Source organism: Haematobia irritans, chromosome 1 (genome assembly GCF_050003625.1).
Source record: "Haematobia irritans isolate KBUSLIRL chromosome 1, ASM5000362v1, whole genome shotgun sequence".
Taxonomy (NCBI): domain Eukaryota; kingdom Metazoa; phylum Arthropoda; class Insecta; order Diptera; family Muscidae; genus Haematobia; species Haematobia irritans.
Window position 1 is genome coordinate 194725179 of NC_134397.1, and position 19392 is coordinate 194744570.

The 19392-nt window shown below is 30.3% G+C and overlaps 1 protein-coding gene across 1 annotated transcript; it reads left to right on the forward strand.

The window, feature by feature from the left end:
• The first annotated feature begins 738 nt into the window (after window positions 1-738).
• Window positions 739-18801, forward strand: LOC142222344 (uncharacterized). The gene is made up of 7 exons (XM_075292447.1): window positions 739-1334; window positions 1394-1658; window positions 7270-7408; window positions 7943-8069; window positions 8144-8809; window positions 12113-13291; window positions 18578-18801. The coding sequence occupies exons 1-7, from the start codon at window positions 844-846 to the stop codon at window positions 18726-18728; spliced, it is 3018 nt and encodes a 1005-aa protein (XP_075148562.1). The 5' UTR covers window positions 739-843; the 3' UTR covers window positions 18729-18801.
• Window positions 18802-19392: the final 591 nt, after the last annotated feature.

Sequence of the window (19392 nt, forward strand, 5' to 3'; positions counted from 1 at the left end):
TACTCTTTATTTTGTTTATTTGCAAAATGTTCAATTTCTATGCGAATAATGAACATTTTCAGCTATTTTAAAAAACTTTGTATTAGATTCAATATACGTATGTACAGGAAAATTTTGCGAAAGTAATGTGTTTATTCTATTCTATTTTTTACTGGTTTCCATAGACTTAGCTCAATGTTATGCTATATATCCAACATACCTAAAACAAAACACTCTCTGGGAACACAAATATCAGTCGAAGTCTCGAAAAACGTCGTTCATACATTGATAAATAAATCGCATATCTAAAATATTTGCTCCTTTTTTAGATAGAACTCTTATAGGGCCGGGTCAAAAAATATTTTTCACACGTTTAGGTGAGTACTAAGTTCGAGTTTAGCCGCTAAAGTAAAAACAAAATCAGTAAGAAAAATGCATGAAATTGTACATATTTGTTGCAAATTTTATTATAACTTGATGGGGAAAAGCAAAAGCAATTGTTCACAAAGTTTGTATTCCTTAAAATGGATGATTAAAGAAAAGTAATCGTGAAAAATGATGTTTTAGCGGCTAAACTCGAACTTAATACCCACCTTTATAGTGAATTTCCATTTGAATCAGAAGCATTTCTGCTCTTTAAACATTTTTACCCTTAGATGTGCTAATTTTACCTGTTATACATTATTGCTCGTAAAAAATTCGTCGCTCACTCTGAAATATAAATCATGTATGTCGTAGTTTATAAATCATTTATTTGTTCAATAATTTGAATTAAAAAATCAAACATTTTCTTATTGGCTTCTGGATTTACTAAAAATTTAAAGGATTTTTACTTTTAATTTTCAAAGAAATTTTTCAATAACAATGAATTCTCAAGATGATCCTTCGGCCTCAGCAGCTCCAACGGTAAAAGGTGGAGTTGGATATATTCTAGACATTATTGTTGTGCGGCTAGATATAAGTGATAAAGACGCTAAGAAAACGATGGACAACGATTCTACGACATTGGTGGTGGAAGCCACATTCAATAGAGAAGAACTACAGATCACCTCTAGCCGTATTAATGTGGTAGAGTTTAAATCAGGCCGGAGTTTTGAGTTTGTCGAAAATCCCCATACGTTAAAAGAAGATTTGGCCAATAATAAATTGAAATTGAAAATTAAACATGATGGAAAAGATTTCGGTATGTGTTCAATGGATTGGCCGGAGGAATTTTTAAACTGCATTATCGATCCGTCATTTACGGGAGAATTAACACATGTTTTTGAATCGGAGTTTAAAGATTGTGAGACAGAAAAAGAGTGTGGTACCATAGAAGTGATAGTGCGTTTGCAAACCAAATGCACGGAATGGAGGTAAAAGAATCGAACAAATTTGCAAATAAAAATGATTTTAATGAATTTTTATTATAAAGTGATGATGACGGCCAATGTAGGCCAATGGAAGATATATCAAAGTTGGCCCACAAAGTTATTGATCCACATGATATTTTGTTTGTGGTGGGTGATGATAAAAATCCTTGCTCGTGCTCCCAAGTTGGCAATATTGCAAGTACAGAATCTGATAAATCATTGGATGCCACCTGCTTGGATCTGTCCAATTTTCGAGCTATTAATGGAAAAACAGTAGCAAATAGTGATGTGTTGAATATGCTAGATCCAACATGTACAGAGATGAAGGTATTTAATTCTATCAAAAAAAAAAACTATGTTATATAGTGAATGGAAATTTAAATCTATAGCCTTTGGGAACATGTGAAAATTGAATTTAGATTGAATACAGGCCCTTTGACAAAGTTAGAATAGTTTGTCCATGTCTGAAACTATTATTCAAAGGAATAAAAGTATTCCAAGCAAGATGGGCGGACACGATTTAATAGAGTTTAAAGATTGTTCCCATGAAAAAATTGCTACCAATAGCAAATACAGACTGCCGTTTTTGAGCGGACCAAATTATTCTATTTGATCATTTTTTGCAAAACCAGCAAAAAATCTGCAATTTTAGGAAGAATTACTGCTAAAAATTATTTAACATTTCAAACATTATTTCGTAAACTCTAGAAATACGTATAAACAAGTCACTTTTGTGTCTGTGGCTTCTTGGAGAATAGGTGAGGTTAGGTTAGGTGGCAGCCCGATGTATCAGGCTCACTTAGACTAATCAGTCCATTGTGATACCACATTAGTGAAATTCTCTCTTATCACTGAGTGCTGCCCGATTCCATGTTAAGATCAATGACAAGGGACCTCCTTTTTATAACCGAGTCCGAACGGCGTTCCACATTGCAGTGAAACCACTTAGAGAAGCTTTGAAACCCTCAGAAATGTCACCAGCATTACTGAGGTGGGATAATCCACCGCTGAAAAACTTTTTGGTGTTCGGTCGAACAGGAATCTAACCCACGACCTTGTGTATGTAAGGCGGGCATGCTAACCATTGCACCACGGTGGTTCTTGGAGAGTAAAGTTAACGCTAAAGAAACACCAAAGTGTCGATCATCTCCTTAAGCTGCTTTGCCAGGAATGGGCGAAAATATCGTAGAGCCACCTTCGTGCGGTATTTCCGATAATTTTGCTTTTGACACATAAAATTTGAATTTTGACAAATAAAATTTGGAATTCACTTAATTTGGAGATTGCTATTATTAAGGAGATTTTTTTATATGAGCCCAGGAAAAAAAAATTGGAAGTTGTTCTAAAGGGACAACTTTAAGCACTTCCAATATTGTCCTCCCAAATATGTTCTTTATTTTAACTACACAGGAAGTTTTTTTTATAATTCGCTGTTTTCATAGTTTTAATGGGTAATTTTAATGTTTTTTTGTTTCAAATAGGATAAAAAAACAAAGTAAGAATTTATAAAATGGTAAAAATTATTTAAATTATGTAAAACAAAATGCGAAATCAATATTAGAAAAATTGCAAATTTTTCAAAATACTTTCGTTAAAAGATTTCAGACAAGCGTTATCATAAAAAATCGTAAAAAACTATTGTCTGAAATCTTTTAACGAAGGTATTTTGAAAAATTTGCAATTTTTCTAATATTGATTTCGCATTTTGTTTTATATAATTTAAATAATTTTTACCATTTTATAAATTCTTACTTTGTTTTTTATACTACTTGAAACAAAAAACGTTAAAATTACCCATTAAAAATATGAAAACAGCGAATTATAAAAAAAATTCCTGTGTAGTTAATAGAACATCTTTGGGAGGACATTCACACCTTAAGAAGTGATGCAAATTCTGTGCAACGGCTGTTGAAATGGTGGACATCCATCCTATGATTGGTACGCCAATTTTGCGCCACTACCGGATCCGAAAACGTTATCGCTACTTTTTTAGCGATGATTTTTTGCTGGGAGTGTATATCGAGGAAGGAATTGTCCGATTTTTTATGATTATTGTCCTTACGACTATTGACGGCCACAGACATTTGTTGATGGATTGGAGCAATTTGTCTATATTGGTACACAGCAACATTTTTTCTGATTCAATCACGAGATTATCCAATCCAATTAATCAATTGATCAAATTAATTTTTAATTGAAATTGGAAAAAAATATTCTTGATTAAAAAATGAGTTAATCAATTCATTTTATGGCAATTGTAAGAAAATTGCACACAAATCTACCAAATTACAAAATCCCAAATTTATTCCATATTTCAATTTTTTGTCAAAATTTTATTTCTATAGAAAATTTTGTCAAAATTTTATTTCTATAGAAAATTTTGTCACAATTTTACTTCTACAGAAAATTTTGTCAAAACATTATTTCTATAGAAAATTTTGTCAAAATTTTATTTCTATAGAAAATTTTGTCAAAATGTTATTTCTATGGAACATTTTTGTCACAATTTTATTTCTATAGAAAATTTTGTCAAAATTTTATTTCCATAAAAATTTTGTCAAAATTTTATTTCTATAGAAAATTTTGTCAAAATTTTATTTCTATAGAAAATTTTGTTAAAATTTTATTTCTATAGAAAATTTTGTCAAAGTTTTATTTTTATAGAAAATTTTGTCAACATTTTATTTCCATAGAAAATTTTGTCAAAATTTTATTTCTCTAGAAAATTTTGTCAAAATTTTATTTCTCTAAAAAATTTTGTCAAAATTTTATTTCTATAGAAAACTTTGTCAATATTGTATTACCATAGAAAATTTTATTTTTATAGAAAATTTTGACAAAATTTTTTTATTTCTATAGAAAATTTTGACAAAATTTTCTATGGAAGTAAAATGTTGACAAAGTTTTCTATAGAAATAAAATTTTGACAAATTTTTCTTTTCAATAGAAATAAAAAAATTTTGTCAAAATTTTATTTCTACAGAAAATTTTGTCAAATATTATTTCTATAGAAAATGTTGTCAAAATTTTATTTCTATAGAAAATTTTGTCAAAATCTTATTTCTATAGAAAATTTTGTCAATATTTTATTTCCACAGAAAACTTTGTCATAATTTTATTCCTATAGAAAATTTTGTATAGAAAATTTTGTCAAATTTTATTTCCATAAAAATTTTGTCAAAATTTTATTTCCATAAAAATTTTGTCAAAATTTTATTTCCATAAAAATTTTGTCAAAATTTTATTTCCATAAAAATTTTGTCAAAATCATATTTTTATAGAAAATTTTGTTAAAATTTTATTTCTATAGAAAATTTTGTCAAAATTTCATTTATATAGAAAATTTTGTCAAAATTTTATTTCTCTAAAAAAATTTGTCAAAATTTTATTTCTATAGAAATTTTTGTCAAAATTTTATTTCTATAGAGAATTTTGTCAAAATTTTATTTTTATAGAAAATTTTGTCAAAATTTTATTTCTATAGAAAACTTTGTCAAAATTTTATTTCTATAGAAAACTTTGTCAATATTGTATTACCATAGAAAATTTTCTAGAGAAATAAAATTTTGACAAAATTTTCTATGGAAGTAAAATGTTTACAAAATGTTCTATAAAAATAATATTATATTTCCACAGAAAACTTTGTCATAATTTTATTCCTACAGAAAATTTTGTCAAAATTTTATTTCTTTAGGAAATTTAGTCAAAATTTCATTTCTTAAGAAAGTTTTGTTAAAATTTTATTTCTATAGAAAATTTTGTTAAAATTTTATTTCTATAGAAAATTTTGTTAAAATTTTATTTCTATAGAAAATTTTCTATAGAAAATTTTCTATAGAAAATTTTGTCAAAATTTTATTTCTTTAGGAAATTTTGTCAAAATTTCATTTCTTTAGGAAATTTTGTCAACATTTCATTTCTTTAGGAAATTTTGTCAAAATTTTATTTCTATAGAAAATTTTGTCAAAATTGTATTTCTATAGAAAATTTTGTCAAAATTTTATTTTTATGGAAAATTTTATAAAAAATTTATTTCTATAGAAAATTTTGTCAAAATTTTATTTCTATAGAAAATTTTGTCAAAATTTTATTTCTATGTTTTTAGTGTCATACAAACTACAAAATAGATGTATTTGTTGTAAAATTTACAAATTTTAAGAAATTCTAAACTATTTTGTGGGAATTGTGAATTTAGTAAATATTTATGCTATTCATTTGCGTATAATCGAATCCCCTTTTTAGTTCATTTAATTAACGTACGCAAAAATTATTAAAGTCATGGGAACGTAAAATATTTTTTGATTTAATTAAAATGTCAATTGAGATAATTAATACTTTAATTAAAAATGTAAAAATTTCTAATCATATTCTTAGCTAACATTTTTAATTTGATTAATAAGTTAATTGTATCAGTTTATTATACCCACCACCATAGAATGGTGACGGGGGTATAATAAGTTTGTCATTCCGTTTGTAACACATCGAAATATCGATTTCCGACTATATAAAGTATATATATTCTTGATCAGGGAGAAATTCTAAGACGATATAACGATGTCCGTCTGTCTGTCTGCTGTAATCACGCTACAGTCTTCAATAATGAAGCAATCGTGCTGAAATTTTGCACAAACTCGTCTTTTGTTCGAAGATGAGCTATATCGGTCCATGTTTTGTTATAGTCCCCATATAAACCGACCTCCCGATTTGGGGTCTTGGGCTTATAGAAATCGTAGTTTTTATCCAATTTTCCTGAAATTTGAAATCTAGAGGTATTTTATGACCATAAAGAGGTGTGCCAAAAATGGTGAGTATCGGTACATGTTTTGGTATAGCCCCCATATAGACCGATCTCCCGATTTTACTTCTTGGGCTTATAGAAACCGCAGTTTTTATTCAATTTACCTGAAATTGGAAATGTAGAGGTATTGTAGGACCACAAATACGTGTGCCAAAAATTGTGAGTATCGGTCCATGTTTTGGTGTGGTCCCCATATAAAAGGACCTCCCGATTTGGGGTCTTGGGCTTATAGAAACCGTAGTTTTTATCCAATTTGTCTGAAATTGGAAATCTAGAGGTATTTTAGGACCATAAAGAGGTGTGCCGAAAATGGTGAGTATCGGTCCATATTTTGGTATAGCCCCCATATAGACCGATTTCCCGATTTTACTTCTTGGGCTTCTAGAATCCGAAGTTTTTATCCTATTTGCCTTAAATTGGAAATCTAGAAGTATTTTTGGGTCATAAAGAGGTGTGCCGAAAACGGTGGGTATCGGTCCATATTTTAGTATAGCCCCCATAAGAACGATCTCCCGATTTAACTCCTTGGGTTTCTAGAAACCGTAGTTTTTATCTGATTTGTCTGAAATTGTAAATATTCTGGTATTTTAGGCTCACAAAAACATGTATCGGATTAAGTTTTTATCGGTCCATTTGGTAATACCTCCATATAGACCGACTTCACTTCTTGAGGGTGCAGAAGGCGCACTGATCATGAAAATTGCTTGAAACTCAATGTAAAATTTCCAGATTTTACTTCTACAGATTTAAGATTTCAAATCAAGACGTTATTTTATAATTTTCTTGTACACTTACAAGAGATGTTAATGATTCCATTCCTCTAAAACTCAAACAAAAAAGGTTCTTATAAATCCAGAATCTGATATAGTCCTCATAGGTGAAATCTTTAAATTTATCTTCGGGAAGTGTCCTCAAGTCCTCAAGCCCTCCTGAAATTTCAAAGGAAACCCTAATATTTGGTTCATGGTGGTGGGTATTTAAGATTCGACCCGGCCGAACTTAGTGCTGTATATACTTGTTTTTTAGTTGATTTCGTTTTCAACTTCAATCAACTTTTTAATTGGAAATATTTTGGTGATATTTTTTCTATGTACAGTGAATAATGTGCTTCATTCTTATTTTTACTGTTTTCATCCTCAGAAAGTTACCAATCATTATCAGAAACCTAAACCTTGTTGTTCCAAGAAACTCGAACAACCAACACAAAATGATCAATATCATCATCATTGTAAACCGAATGATTGCAAACTGAATATGGTACCATCTTGTAGCAGTTCAGGTATGGAAAATAATAATTTAAACCTTAAATGCACACTGTATCTTTTAAGATACAAAAAGAAAAAAAATCTTACGTCTTAAAATTTTGACCGAATTCTATGAAATCAACTTTATTGTATTTAATATATCATAGCGCTATTTCTAAAAATATGATTTTCCGTATTTTTTTTTTACTTCTGAGTAATCTGCAGTCAAAAGTAAAAAAGCAAATGTTGACCAAAAGTTCAAAAAACTACAAATTCGAAGTTAAATAATATTATAGATGAAAGTAATTTTGGTAAAAGAGCTGTATAGTGTAAAAATATCTCTATTCTCTACTAACATCAAAATATTTATTTGTAAATAACAACTTAGTTTAATTTGCACCGTATTTTTTAAGATACAAGCACTATTTTTTTTTTTCTAAAAAAGAATCTCTTGTTCTTTATTGACCATTTTGTATATTATATATTTTTATCGGAGGAATCGGTGACATTGCGCATTTAAGGGTTAACATTTACTTAAAATATTTTCTAAATGGGGCTAAATTTGACAGATACTAACCAAATGCCTCCAAGATGCTGTTCAGAGGAAGAAGGAGATTTTGCTGGAGATAATGAAGTAAATATTTGCCACAATGAATCATTGCCATGTCTGGTCGAACAAGTACCAGTGCGACCAAGGTAAGTGCATCAGTTTCATTGCACATTACCAATATGTCCGAAAATCTAACCGAGGTCATATATCCCATTTTCAGATGTTGTCCTCTGTGCAAAGAAAATCTCTCGTGGTTACCAAAATTAGCCGCTTGTCCCAAATGCGGTTACAAGCCTCTACCACAATTTGAGGAAAGACCCTATAACGATCAATTGACGGCAAATGATATATTAAAAGGTTTTCTGGAGAAAAAATCCAGTTGCACTGAACAATCAACCGATCGAAGCTGTAATCAGAATGATGGTGATGGAAAACCCCGCTGTCGTTGCACATGTATACCAAATAAGATATGTGCTTATTGTCGAATTCGAAAGCTTTGTGCAGATATTTATCAACCCAATCCGAAAGCTTCAAATTTAGAATGTGGAAAATGTGAATCAAAATCATCAGAAATGTTTAATATTTGCAAAACGAGCAGCAAGGATTGTCGTCCCCATTTGACACGAGTATTTTCAGAGTTGAAAGATCTCTACGATATAAGAACTCCTAAAAAGAAAACATTTGAGCCCAATGAACGTTGTGAAAAAGAACTGAACGGAAATGGAGGTAAACAAGGTGCAATGTCATCTAAGACATTGGATAAACAAAATAAAGAGAAAATATGTCGAAAATCTGCAATTAAAGAGAAGGAAATCGATATAGAGAGGAAACAATTCCTGGTTAAGAATTTTCGTGATGCAAAAAGATCATGCAAAAATAAAAAATTGTGAGTATTCTTTAAAATAATGGAAATATTATTTAAATTTATCTTTAACATCTTGGATGGGGAAGATGACACAAAGTATTACTAACAAATTAGTATACTCTGTGGAACAGGGTATTTAATTAGTGCCTATATTTGGAACACCCATGTGTGTCAAACACCATGTCCCTTTGTCTGACAACACATTTTTTTCTAATCAAACTCTAGGTGACAGTTTTAGTCCAATCGACCTAAAATTTTCCACCACTATGTGTGTTTGGGCCAGAAAGGTACCTTATTGAGTTTTGAAGACGGCGGTTCAGATTTAGATATAGCTCTCTTTCACTCGATATTCGCTTATAAGGCCACAGAAGACAGAGTTTTAGCCGGAAAGGCTAAAAATTTTGCACAATAATGTCGTCAAGTGTGCCAAATTTGGAATTTGAATTCGGTTCAGATTTGGATATATCTTCCATATATATCTTTCATCAGAATTACACTCATATGAACACAATGTAGTGGTGTGCGCGTAAGTGATATTTCACTCACATTCACGCATATTCATGAATATGTGTGGTAGCCATTCACAATCACGCACATTCACGAAATGAAAACCAGTACACACACACGCTCTGCTCGAACTACTTTTAAAGACTCATGATCACGCACGGTTCACGACAATTTACGTGACTCACGACATTTTCCAACCGGGAATGAGCAAAGGTAACAAAATTCATGAGTAGAATATATGTCATATCGACAGCTAAATAAATTTCAGTTAACATAGGAGTAAGAATTAAATCTTGATTTTTTCGTGAGCGTGATATTGCAGAAATTTTATTCACGCACATTCACGAACCAATTTTATTTCTCACTCACGCACGACATATTTCTTTCAGTCCCATTCACGAGAGTTCTTTCTGATTTTATTCACGACTCACGTGATTCACGCGTGTAACAACAATTTCGTGTCACTCGCACAACTCCACCGATTTACTTTTGATTTATTATTTTGGTCCGTTTTTTAGTTTTAGAATTTTACCATATGTTTAAGCTATCAGACCTAAGGTTATTTTCCGCAAATAAAAAGACTTTATTGCATTTTTCCCAACGTTTCGACAATTGTTTGTTGTCTTCTTCAGGGGAATTCGTAATATTGTTTTAACTTAAGTTACATTGAATTACAGTATACACGAAACATATAAAACAACATAAAACATAAATTAAAACTAATATCACAGCCGGGGTTTCAGGATTTACTTTGCTTACACGGAAAACGTGTACCGAAAACATTTTTCTTTTGTTAGAATTTATTCGAAAGTTTCAAACTTATAACACCAAAAAAATTTTTTTTTGTTACTAAATTTTTATTTGTGCAATAAAAAATAATTTTTTGATCCAAAAACAAAGTCCATTTATTCTCCGACTTTTAGTCTTTAATAAGACACATTTTAAAGTTTCATATTAAAAATTTAATGTACTAGAATGGAATATCGAACATATTTTCGGAATCTTCCCTACATTTTTGGGAATATATGTAAAAAACTTTTTGTTGTTCGGTCGAAGCAGGAATTGAATCCACGACCCTTTGCATGCAAGGAGGGCATGCTAACCATTGCTACACGGTGGCCAACTAAACATATGTTTCTGTTAAATAAAGCTTCTTAACATCGGCTCGTGAGCGCCCAAAAATATGCTATATAAATTTAATTGTTTACGTTGATGGCTATAGCAATAATTTTCTGTTGATGACAATAATAGCTACGCAGCCCAGTGGGTAGTGTATTGGCTTACAAACTGTATGATCCGTCCAGGCGAAAGGGAAAATTTAAAAATTTTATAAAACCAAATAATTTCCTCTACATAGTTCACAGAAAAAATATCAAAATATTTCCAATTAAAAAGTTGATTGAAGTTGAACATTTTTTAATTAATAAATTAATTGATACAATTAACTTTTTAATCAAGAGAGAAACATTAAGTTAATTAAGTCAATGAGTGAATATTTCTAAATTTTTAATTAAAAAATTAATTGATACAATTAACTTTTTAATCAAACTCGGAAGACTAAGTCAGTTGAAAAAAAGTGATGTAAATTTTTTTAAAATTGTTAATTAAACTTTAATTTTAAACAATCAATTTTTTAATCGAACTTAAAACAATAATTTAGTTAAAAAAGCATTTGGAAATAGTTAATAGTTTTAATTAAAAAATTAATTAAGTTTTGCAATCAAAAAAAAAAAAACGTTTGGAAAACGTACCGAAAACGTTTTTCTTTTGTTAGAGTTTTTTTGCAGTGCTTCGAAAATTTTAAACTTTTATCACCAAAAAAATCGTTTGTTACAAAATTTTTATTTTTTCAATAAAAAAAATATTTTTGAACCAACAACACAGTCCATTTCGTTTATATCAAGTACTGTTCTTTTCTGACTTTAAGTCTTTAATAAGAAACATTGTATAGTTCATAGTAAAAATTTAATATAGTAGTATGTAATGTTGAACATATTTTCGGAATCTTTCGAAGATATCCGGAATATATGTAAAAAACAAAAAAAAAACTTGGTTATCGGTCGAAGCAGGGATCGAACCCACGACATGCATGCAAGGCGGACGTAGCAACCACTGCTCCACGGTGCCCAATTAAATGTATGTTTCTGTTAAATAAAGTTTGTTTAAACGGCTCGTGGGCGCCGCAAGCTATGCTATATAAATATAACTTATATGGATAATTGTCTATTGATGACAATAACAGCTACATAGCTCAGTAGATAGTGTGTTGGCTTACAAATTGCATGGTCCGCGGTTCGATTCTCCGTCCAGGCGAAAGGTAAAATGTAAAAAATTTATAAAATCGAATAATTTCTTCTACATTGTATTGCAGAAAAAGGTGCTAAGAACTAAAAAACCTCGTGAAAGTAAGAAAGATGTGAGGGAAAATCCAATTAGCCAGAAAAGATTGTTTTTTTGAGTTAGTCTTTATGAAATTGTTTTTAAATCCTGGAAAAGAATAAACGTTTATCACAAAAAGTATACATATACTTTTCTTCCAAATAAACTTCCTTACAGCGAAAAGCAAATGAGAAACGAACTTTGTTTGTCTAAAATTTTGTTTGGGAAGAAAAAATTATTTTTTTGCGTGTACACAATTGCGAAATTTCATAATAAAGGTTTTAGATTTAATTCCCATATTACTGTCATAGTGCCCCGTCCCAGGCCATTAGCCGATTCAAATTTGAAGTCTTGAGATTTGTAGAAGTGTAAAAAATGTTGTCCAAATTCTCATTCTCATCTTACCATCCAATTTAAGCGCATATATTCTCGTTATAGTTATAACTACAATGCTGTTCGCAAATATCCAGGAATCCAATTTGGACACAAAACTTGCATAAATGGTTATGCAGGTCGAAAGAACGTTCCGCCCAATATGGGTTGGCTATGGAGTGCTGAAGCCACTGGGGTTAGAAGTGGATGGAAACCGGGAGCGATTCGTAAACCTATTAAAGAATTAATGAAATACTTCCTTAAGGATTTTCCCGCTGACACATTACGAGTATCCCAATATTCCTATGGTCGTCATGGTTCTAGACGCATCTGTGATGGAAACCATGAAGAGGAGAAGTTGGAACAAAAACCAACTTTACATATATGCAAGAAAAATGGAGAATATTTCATAACACTTAGACCACTCAAAGAATCCGAAGCTTTGAGAGATTGTGCCGATCCTTATCTCAATATGCATCCCATACAATTCAAAATCATTAAAAATCCCATGGTGATGGAAATGCGTAAACTAAAGAAATGCCTTAAAGAAATGGGATTCCCCAAGTGTACCTGTCATAAACCAATTTGCTATTGCTTTTGTCGTAGTTTTCTGGAAAAGAAGCGCCTAGAGTATCAGTGTAATAAGGAGGCACAAAAAAGAAATTTACCCCATTGTGGCGACACATTGGTTTTGTCCGATACCACAGATAGTGAAGCAGAATTCGATTTTGGTGTTACCCCACCGGCTGGAGTTATACGACCGGAAAATCTTAAAAAGCGAAATTTTGTTAATACTGGAACGCAATATGTAGAGAATGATTGGAATGTTCCACCGCTATATCCCAAAGAGCCCAATAAATATATGAAACTTTATAATTGTGCCGTGGGTGAACGATTTGGTAAGGCATTTGGTCCTTATGGCCCGGAAGGTTATAGCCCAGGTGCCATTCCAACTGGTGGTATATACGATCGTTGTGGTCGTGGTGGCAGTGCAAGAGGATTTGGCAAGGGAATAGGTGGTGCCATGGGATTAGCTGGAGTTAAGGGTATGGCTGGTAAATCGGCAGGCGGTCGTGGATTTGGTGTTGGTGGAGTAAGAGGAGCAGCTGGTGGAAAAGGCGGAGCGATTCGTGGCAAAGGCATTGGCGGAGCTAATGTAATTGGTGGAGGAACAGTTGACATGATGAGATATTTGAATAAGTCAAAGGGAAGAAAACTATCTCCAAGCGAAATGGCAGACAACAGGTAAGCCTTCATAATTCACCATATATTAACAGAATTTTGATCCAACCAATACTTAGTTGAAATTACTTCAATCACCGACCTACCGATGCTACACAAAAAAAATCTGATTCAATCACGAAATTAGTTGATTCAATTAATTTTTTAATTGAAATGTCTTCAATAACGAAAATGATAGTATCAATTACAATTAATTGGTCATCAAAAAATACTTGATTAAAAATGAATTGAACTCATTTCAATTAATTTTTTAATTGATTCAATTAAAAATTTAATGTAAGTTTATTGCAAAGCTTAATTAATTTTTTAATTAAAAGCATAACTATTTTCAATTACATTCTTAACTGATAGTGTTTTTAGTTTTTTTTTATTTTGATGTTTTTTAATGAACATTTAGTTAAAAAATAAAAAAAAAATTCCATAACTTTTTTAATTGACTTAGTCTTCCGAGTTTGATTAAACACTTTTATTTAAAAAGATTTTATTTTAAAAAGAAAGATTTTATTTTTTTATTTAAAAAGATTTAATTGAAAAAGATTTTCCACTACAATCAATTTTTTAATTGGAATTATTTTGATAATAGATTTTTCTGTGTAATTGAAAAAAATTATCAATTTAATTAAAAATGGAGTTGCATCACTTAATTTAATTTGACTTTTTCATTTGAGAAAAATTAAATGAAGCAATTAACTTTTTTAATCGTTGATGTTGTTTTGCCCCCCATTGCTCATGTTAGTACGATTAAGACAATCAATTTTTATATGAAAAACTCAGTTAGGCCATGTCTTTTTAAATATACGTCCTAGATCGAAAAGTAGGTTCATTCGTGACCACCCCCAAAAAATTTCGTTTATATGCATCCTAGAGCCAAAAGGAGGTTAATTCGTTACCACAAACAAAATTTTCGATGATAATCTTCAACATGAAACATTTATTTTGACCATATCTCCTTAAGTACGTCCTACAGCCAAAAGGAGGTTGACCACCCCAAAAAAATATAGAAAAAAAAGCGTCGCCAAAAAAGTAATAAAAATGTTCTTTTTGGATCCGGAAGTGGTGCAAAATTGACGCAGAAGCGATGAATTTAATATGGGCTTGTCATAGGACGGAAGTTCTCCATTTCAACAGCTGGTGCACTGAATTTGCATGACTTCTTTAGGTGTGATCCGAATTCAATGTTTTGGATGTAAATTAAAAAATGCTGTGATATTTTGTAAAAATAAATAAATTTTATAATTTTTTATAATTTTTAATGGATTCTAACGATTGTCTGAAACGTTTGACCTCAAATATTTTCAAAAATTCACAACTTTTCCAGATTGGATTTAGCATTTTTATGACAAAATTTAAATGATTTGTACCACTTTTTGAATTCCTACTCTGTTTTTAACCAAATTTAAACAAAAGAAGTTAAAATTACCCATTAAAAATATGAAAAAAGGCATGTTATAAAAAATTGAATGAAAAGAACTTCTTGTGTAGTTAAAATAAAGAACATCGTTGGGAGTACATCTTCTGGAAGTGCTTTTAAAGTTGTGCCTTTGGAAGAACTTCCAAATTTTTTTGCTGGGTAATTAAAATTTTTTTATATGGAAATTTTTGGCGATGCTTTTTTAAATATGTGTCCTAGAGCAAAAAGGACTTTAAACAAAATTTCGATGAAGATCCTCGAAATATTCAAATTTTTATCTAAAAAACTTATTTTGGATCTTTAAACAAAATTCCGATGAAGATTCTAAAAAATCCAATTTTTGTTATATGAAAAACTTATTTCGATCATATCTCCTTAAATATGCGACCTAGAGCGAACTAAACGAAGGATTAATTCGTAACCATCAAAAATGTCGATCAGAATTCCCATAAAATTCATTTTTTATATGAAAAGCATATTTGGACCATTCTGATTGGAAACCACAAAAAAACAAACTTTCATCAAAAATCATTAAAAATTCAAATTTATTAAAAATATTAAATATACGTCCCAAAAACACGGTTGCCAAAAATGTTGTAAAAAATTTATTTCTATAGAAAATGTTGTCAAAATTTTATTTCTGAAGAAAATTTTGTCAACATTTTATTTCTATAGAAAATTTTGTCAAAATTTTATTTCTATAAAAAATTTAGTCAAATTTTTTTTTCTATAGAAAATTTTATTTCTATAGAAAATTTTGTTTCTATAGAAAATTTTGTCAAAGTGTTATTTCTATAGAAAATTTTGTCAAAATTTTATTTCCATGGAAAATTTTGTCAACATTTTATTTCTATAGAAAATTTTGTCCAAATTGTAGTTCTATAGAAAATTTTGTCAAAATTTTATTTCTATAGAAAATTTTGTCAAAATTTTATTTCTATAGAAAATTTTGTCAAAATTTTATTTCTATAGAAAATTTTGTCAAAATTTTATTTCTATAGAAAATTGTATTGCTATAGAAAATTCGACTGAAAATGTTAAGCCATATAGTGCACCTTCAAACTGCGGCTGGTCCATTGGATACTGTGCGCGTTTTCCTTCCGGTTTTAAAGGGTGATACGGTCAAAATTTGGTCAATATAAACTTGACGTATTTCTTTCAATTTTGCATTTAAAAAAACCTGAACACTCCTCATTTTGAAGGTGTGTGTGTGTAGAATGTTGCTCCTATTTTGATTTTGGAATTCACTCTTCAGTTGTCAAAATGCCGTCCAAGCAAGAAGAGCAGCGTATCAAAATTTTGCTCGCGCATCGCGAAAATCCGAGCTACTCGCACGCAAAGCTGGCAAAATCGCTAAAAGTTGCCAAATCAACCGTTACAAATGTAATTAAAGTGTTTGGGGAACGTTTGTCGACAGCCAGGAAGTCTGGATCGGGGGGAAATCGAAAACCGGAAGCCGCTGAGACGACAAAGAGAGTTGCCGGTAGTTTCAAGCGAAACCCTAACCTCTCTCTCCGAGATGCCGCAAATAAGCTGGGTGTATCGTCTACAACCATGCATCGAGCCAAAAAACGAGCCGGACTATCGACTTACAAGAAGGTAGTGACTCCAAATCGCAATGATAAACAAAATACGACGGCCAAAGCGCGATCCCCGAGGCTGTACACGACGATGCTGACGAAGTTTGACTGCGTGGTAATGGACGACGAAACCTACGTCAAAGCCGACTACAAGCAGCTTCCGGGACAGGAGTTTTATACGGCAAAAGGAAGGGGAAAGGTAGCAGATATTTTCAAGCACATAAAACTGTCAAAGTTAGCAAAGAAATATCTGGTTTGGCAAGCCATCTGTACCTGTGGCTTGAAAAGCAGCATTTTCATAGCTTCCGGGACTGTCAACCAAGAAATTTACGTGAAAGAGTGTTTGAATAAACGTCTGCTGCCTTTCCTGAAGAAACACGGTTGTTCCGTACTGTTTTGGCCGGATTTGGCATCTTGCCATTACGGTAAAAAGGCCATGGAGTGGTACGCCGCCAACAACACCAGCAAAAAATGTGGTTCCCAAGGACAAGAACCCTCCCAACACGCCAGAGCTCCGCCCAATTGAGAAATACTGGGCTATTGTCAAGCGGAACCTAAAGAAGACAAAAAAAAAAACTGCTAAGGACGAGCAGCAGTTCAAGGCAAACTGGCTTTCTGCGGCGAAGAAGGTGGACAAGGTGGCTGTACAAAATCTGATGGCAGGTGTCAAGAGTGAGGCACGGCAATTCGGATTTGGAAAAGCGAAAGCCTAACTGAATATTTTTCCTGAATTTTATACTAATTGAACTTGGAAAAGAAATTTAATTTGATTTTTTAAATAAACGATTTCACCGATTTACACGCGTTTTCCCTTGGCCAAATTTTGACCGTATCACCCTTTACTTCTTAAAAAAAAAATTATACAAATTCTGAAATTAACTCTAATTTATACCCCCAAACGGACGTCATAACAAGCTTGTTTGACCTTTAAACTATTATAGAACTTCTTAAGCCGATAGCCCAAGTTGCTAGTTGCTTTCTTGTTATATATTTATTATAATTTGTAATTATAATAAAGATTTTAATAAATAAATAAATATGGAACTTCTGTAACATCGTTTAATGACTCAAATTTATGCCCTGTTTAATTTTTTTCTATAAAATTTTGTCAAAATTTTATTTCTATAGACAATTTTGTCAAAATTTTATTTCTATAGAAAATTTTGTCAAAATTTTATTTCTATAGAAAATTTTGTCAAAATTTTATTTCTATAGAAAATTTTGTCAAAATTTTATTTCTATAGAAAATTTTGTCAAAATTTTATTTCTATAGAAAATTGTATTTTTATAGAAAACTTTTTGAAAATTTTATTTTTATTGAAAATTTTGTAAAATTTTTTTTCTATAGAAAATTTTGTCAAAAATTTATTTCTATAGAAAATTTTCGTTAAAATCTTATTTCTATAGAAAATTTTGTCAAAAATTTATTTCTATAGAAATTTTTGCCAAAATTTTATTTCTATAGAAATTTGTGTCAAAATTTTATTCCTATAGATTTTTTTTTTCAAAATTTTATTTCTATAGAAAATTTTGTCAAAATTTTTTTATTTCTATAAAAAATTTTGTCAAAATTTTTTTATTTCTATAAAAAATTTTGTCAAAATATTATTTCTATAGAAAAGTTTGCCAAAATTTTATTTCCATTGAAATTTTTGTCAAAATTTTATTTCTATAGAATTTTTTTTTCAAAATTTTATTTCTATAGAAATAATTTTTTTTTTTCAAATTTTTTTTCTATAGAAAATTTTTTCCAATTTTTTTTCTGTAGAAAATTTTGTCAAAATTTTATTTCTATGGAAAATTTTGTCAAAATTTTATTTCTATAGAAAATTTTGTCAAAATTTTATGTCTATAGAAAATTTTGTCAAAATTTTATTTCTATAGAAAATTATATTGCTATAGAAAATTCGACTGAAAATGTTAAGCCATATAGTGCACCTTCAAACAGCGGCTGGTCCATTGGACACTGAGCGCGTTTTCCTTCCGGTTTTACTTCTTAAAAAAAAAATTATACAAATTCTGAAATTAACTCTAATTTATACCCCCAAACGGACGTCATAACAAGCTTGTCTGACCTTTGAACTATTATAGAACTTCTTAAGCCGATAGCCCAAGTTGCTAGTTGCTTTTTTGTTATATAATTATTATAATTTGTAATTATAATAAAGATTTTAATAAATAAATACATATGGAACTTCTGTAACATAGTTTAATGACTCAAATTTATGCCCTGTTTAATTTTTTTCTATATTTGTAATTTCTTTGAATTTAATATTATTATTCTAATTATTTTCGCAGGAAGAAACGCTTGCGTGAATTGTCTGGTGTACCTCCTCCATTGATTTGCATGGTCGATAGACGAGCTAAACCAGTCGACCCCTGTTCTGTGCCCTATTTACCGGCAACGTGTTGCGGTGATATATGTTTACGTGATAATCGTGTATGTTAAATTAATGTTGAATATAATGTATTTGGATGTAAAATATAAAATTTAAATACACTCATGAAATAATTATTTCAAATGTTTATGATGTTTAAATTATTGCTTTATTTTCGCATTTAAATCATTTTGCAGTTTTTTCCCGTTATGTTTATTAGGAGGGTTCGAAATATGCACATACACGGACGAAAAAGGTTGTTTTTCCAATGTTTCGGTGTAAAAATTATATGTTTGGAAATCAAATGTTTAGCACATTATTTTTAAGTGCAAGCATATAATGTTCATAAACTAGTATAACATGTTTGGAACATATATGTTTATACAGTTGTGCTCAAAATAATAGTAGTGCTGTGCTGAATTTTTTTCTGCTTCTTCTATTCCTTCCACTAAAGGTTTATTTTATCTTTGTTTTTTACTATATCATTGTTTGGAGTGTGCATAATAAAAAAATACCGTTGGTTTAACTTCTGATGCTATTGTTGTTGTAAAAAAATCGACATAAGAAGAATCCCTTTGCAAGCTCCAAAACAAATAAAAGGGTTATAAGCTAGCTTACAAACAATTAAAAGACGAAAATAATTTAGCTGTCCATAGTCCAAGAAAAGTCACTCTCCTTTCAAAAAAAAAAAACATGTATCGAAAAGAATAAAGTATGCCCAAGAGGATTTCCATT

Bases quoted from the DNA above. Each gene is read 5' to 3' on its own strand.
- LOC142222344 (XM_075292447.1), top strand. From the start codon at position 844: ATGAATTCTCAAGATGATCCTTCGGCCTCAGCAGCTCCAACGGTAAAA. The intron at 7,409-7,942 runs GTATGGAAAATA...TAAATTTGACAG, and splicing joins ACCATCTTGTAGCAGTTCAG to ATACTAACCAAATGCCTCCA. The intron at 8,070-8,143 runs GTAAGTGCATCA...TCCCATTTTCAG, and splicing joins CAAGTACCAGTGCGACCAAG to ATGTTGTCCTCTGTGCAAAG.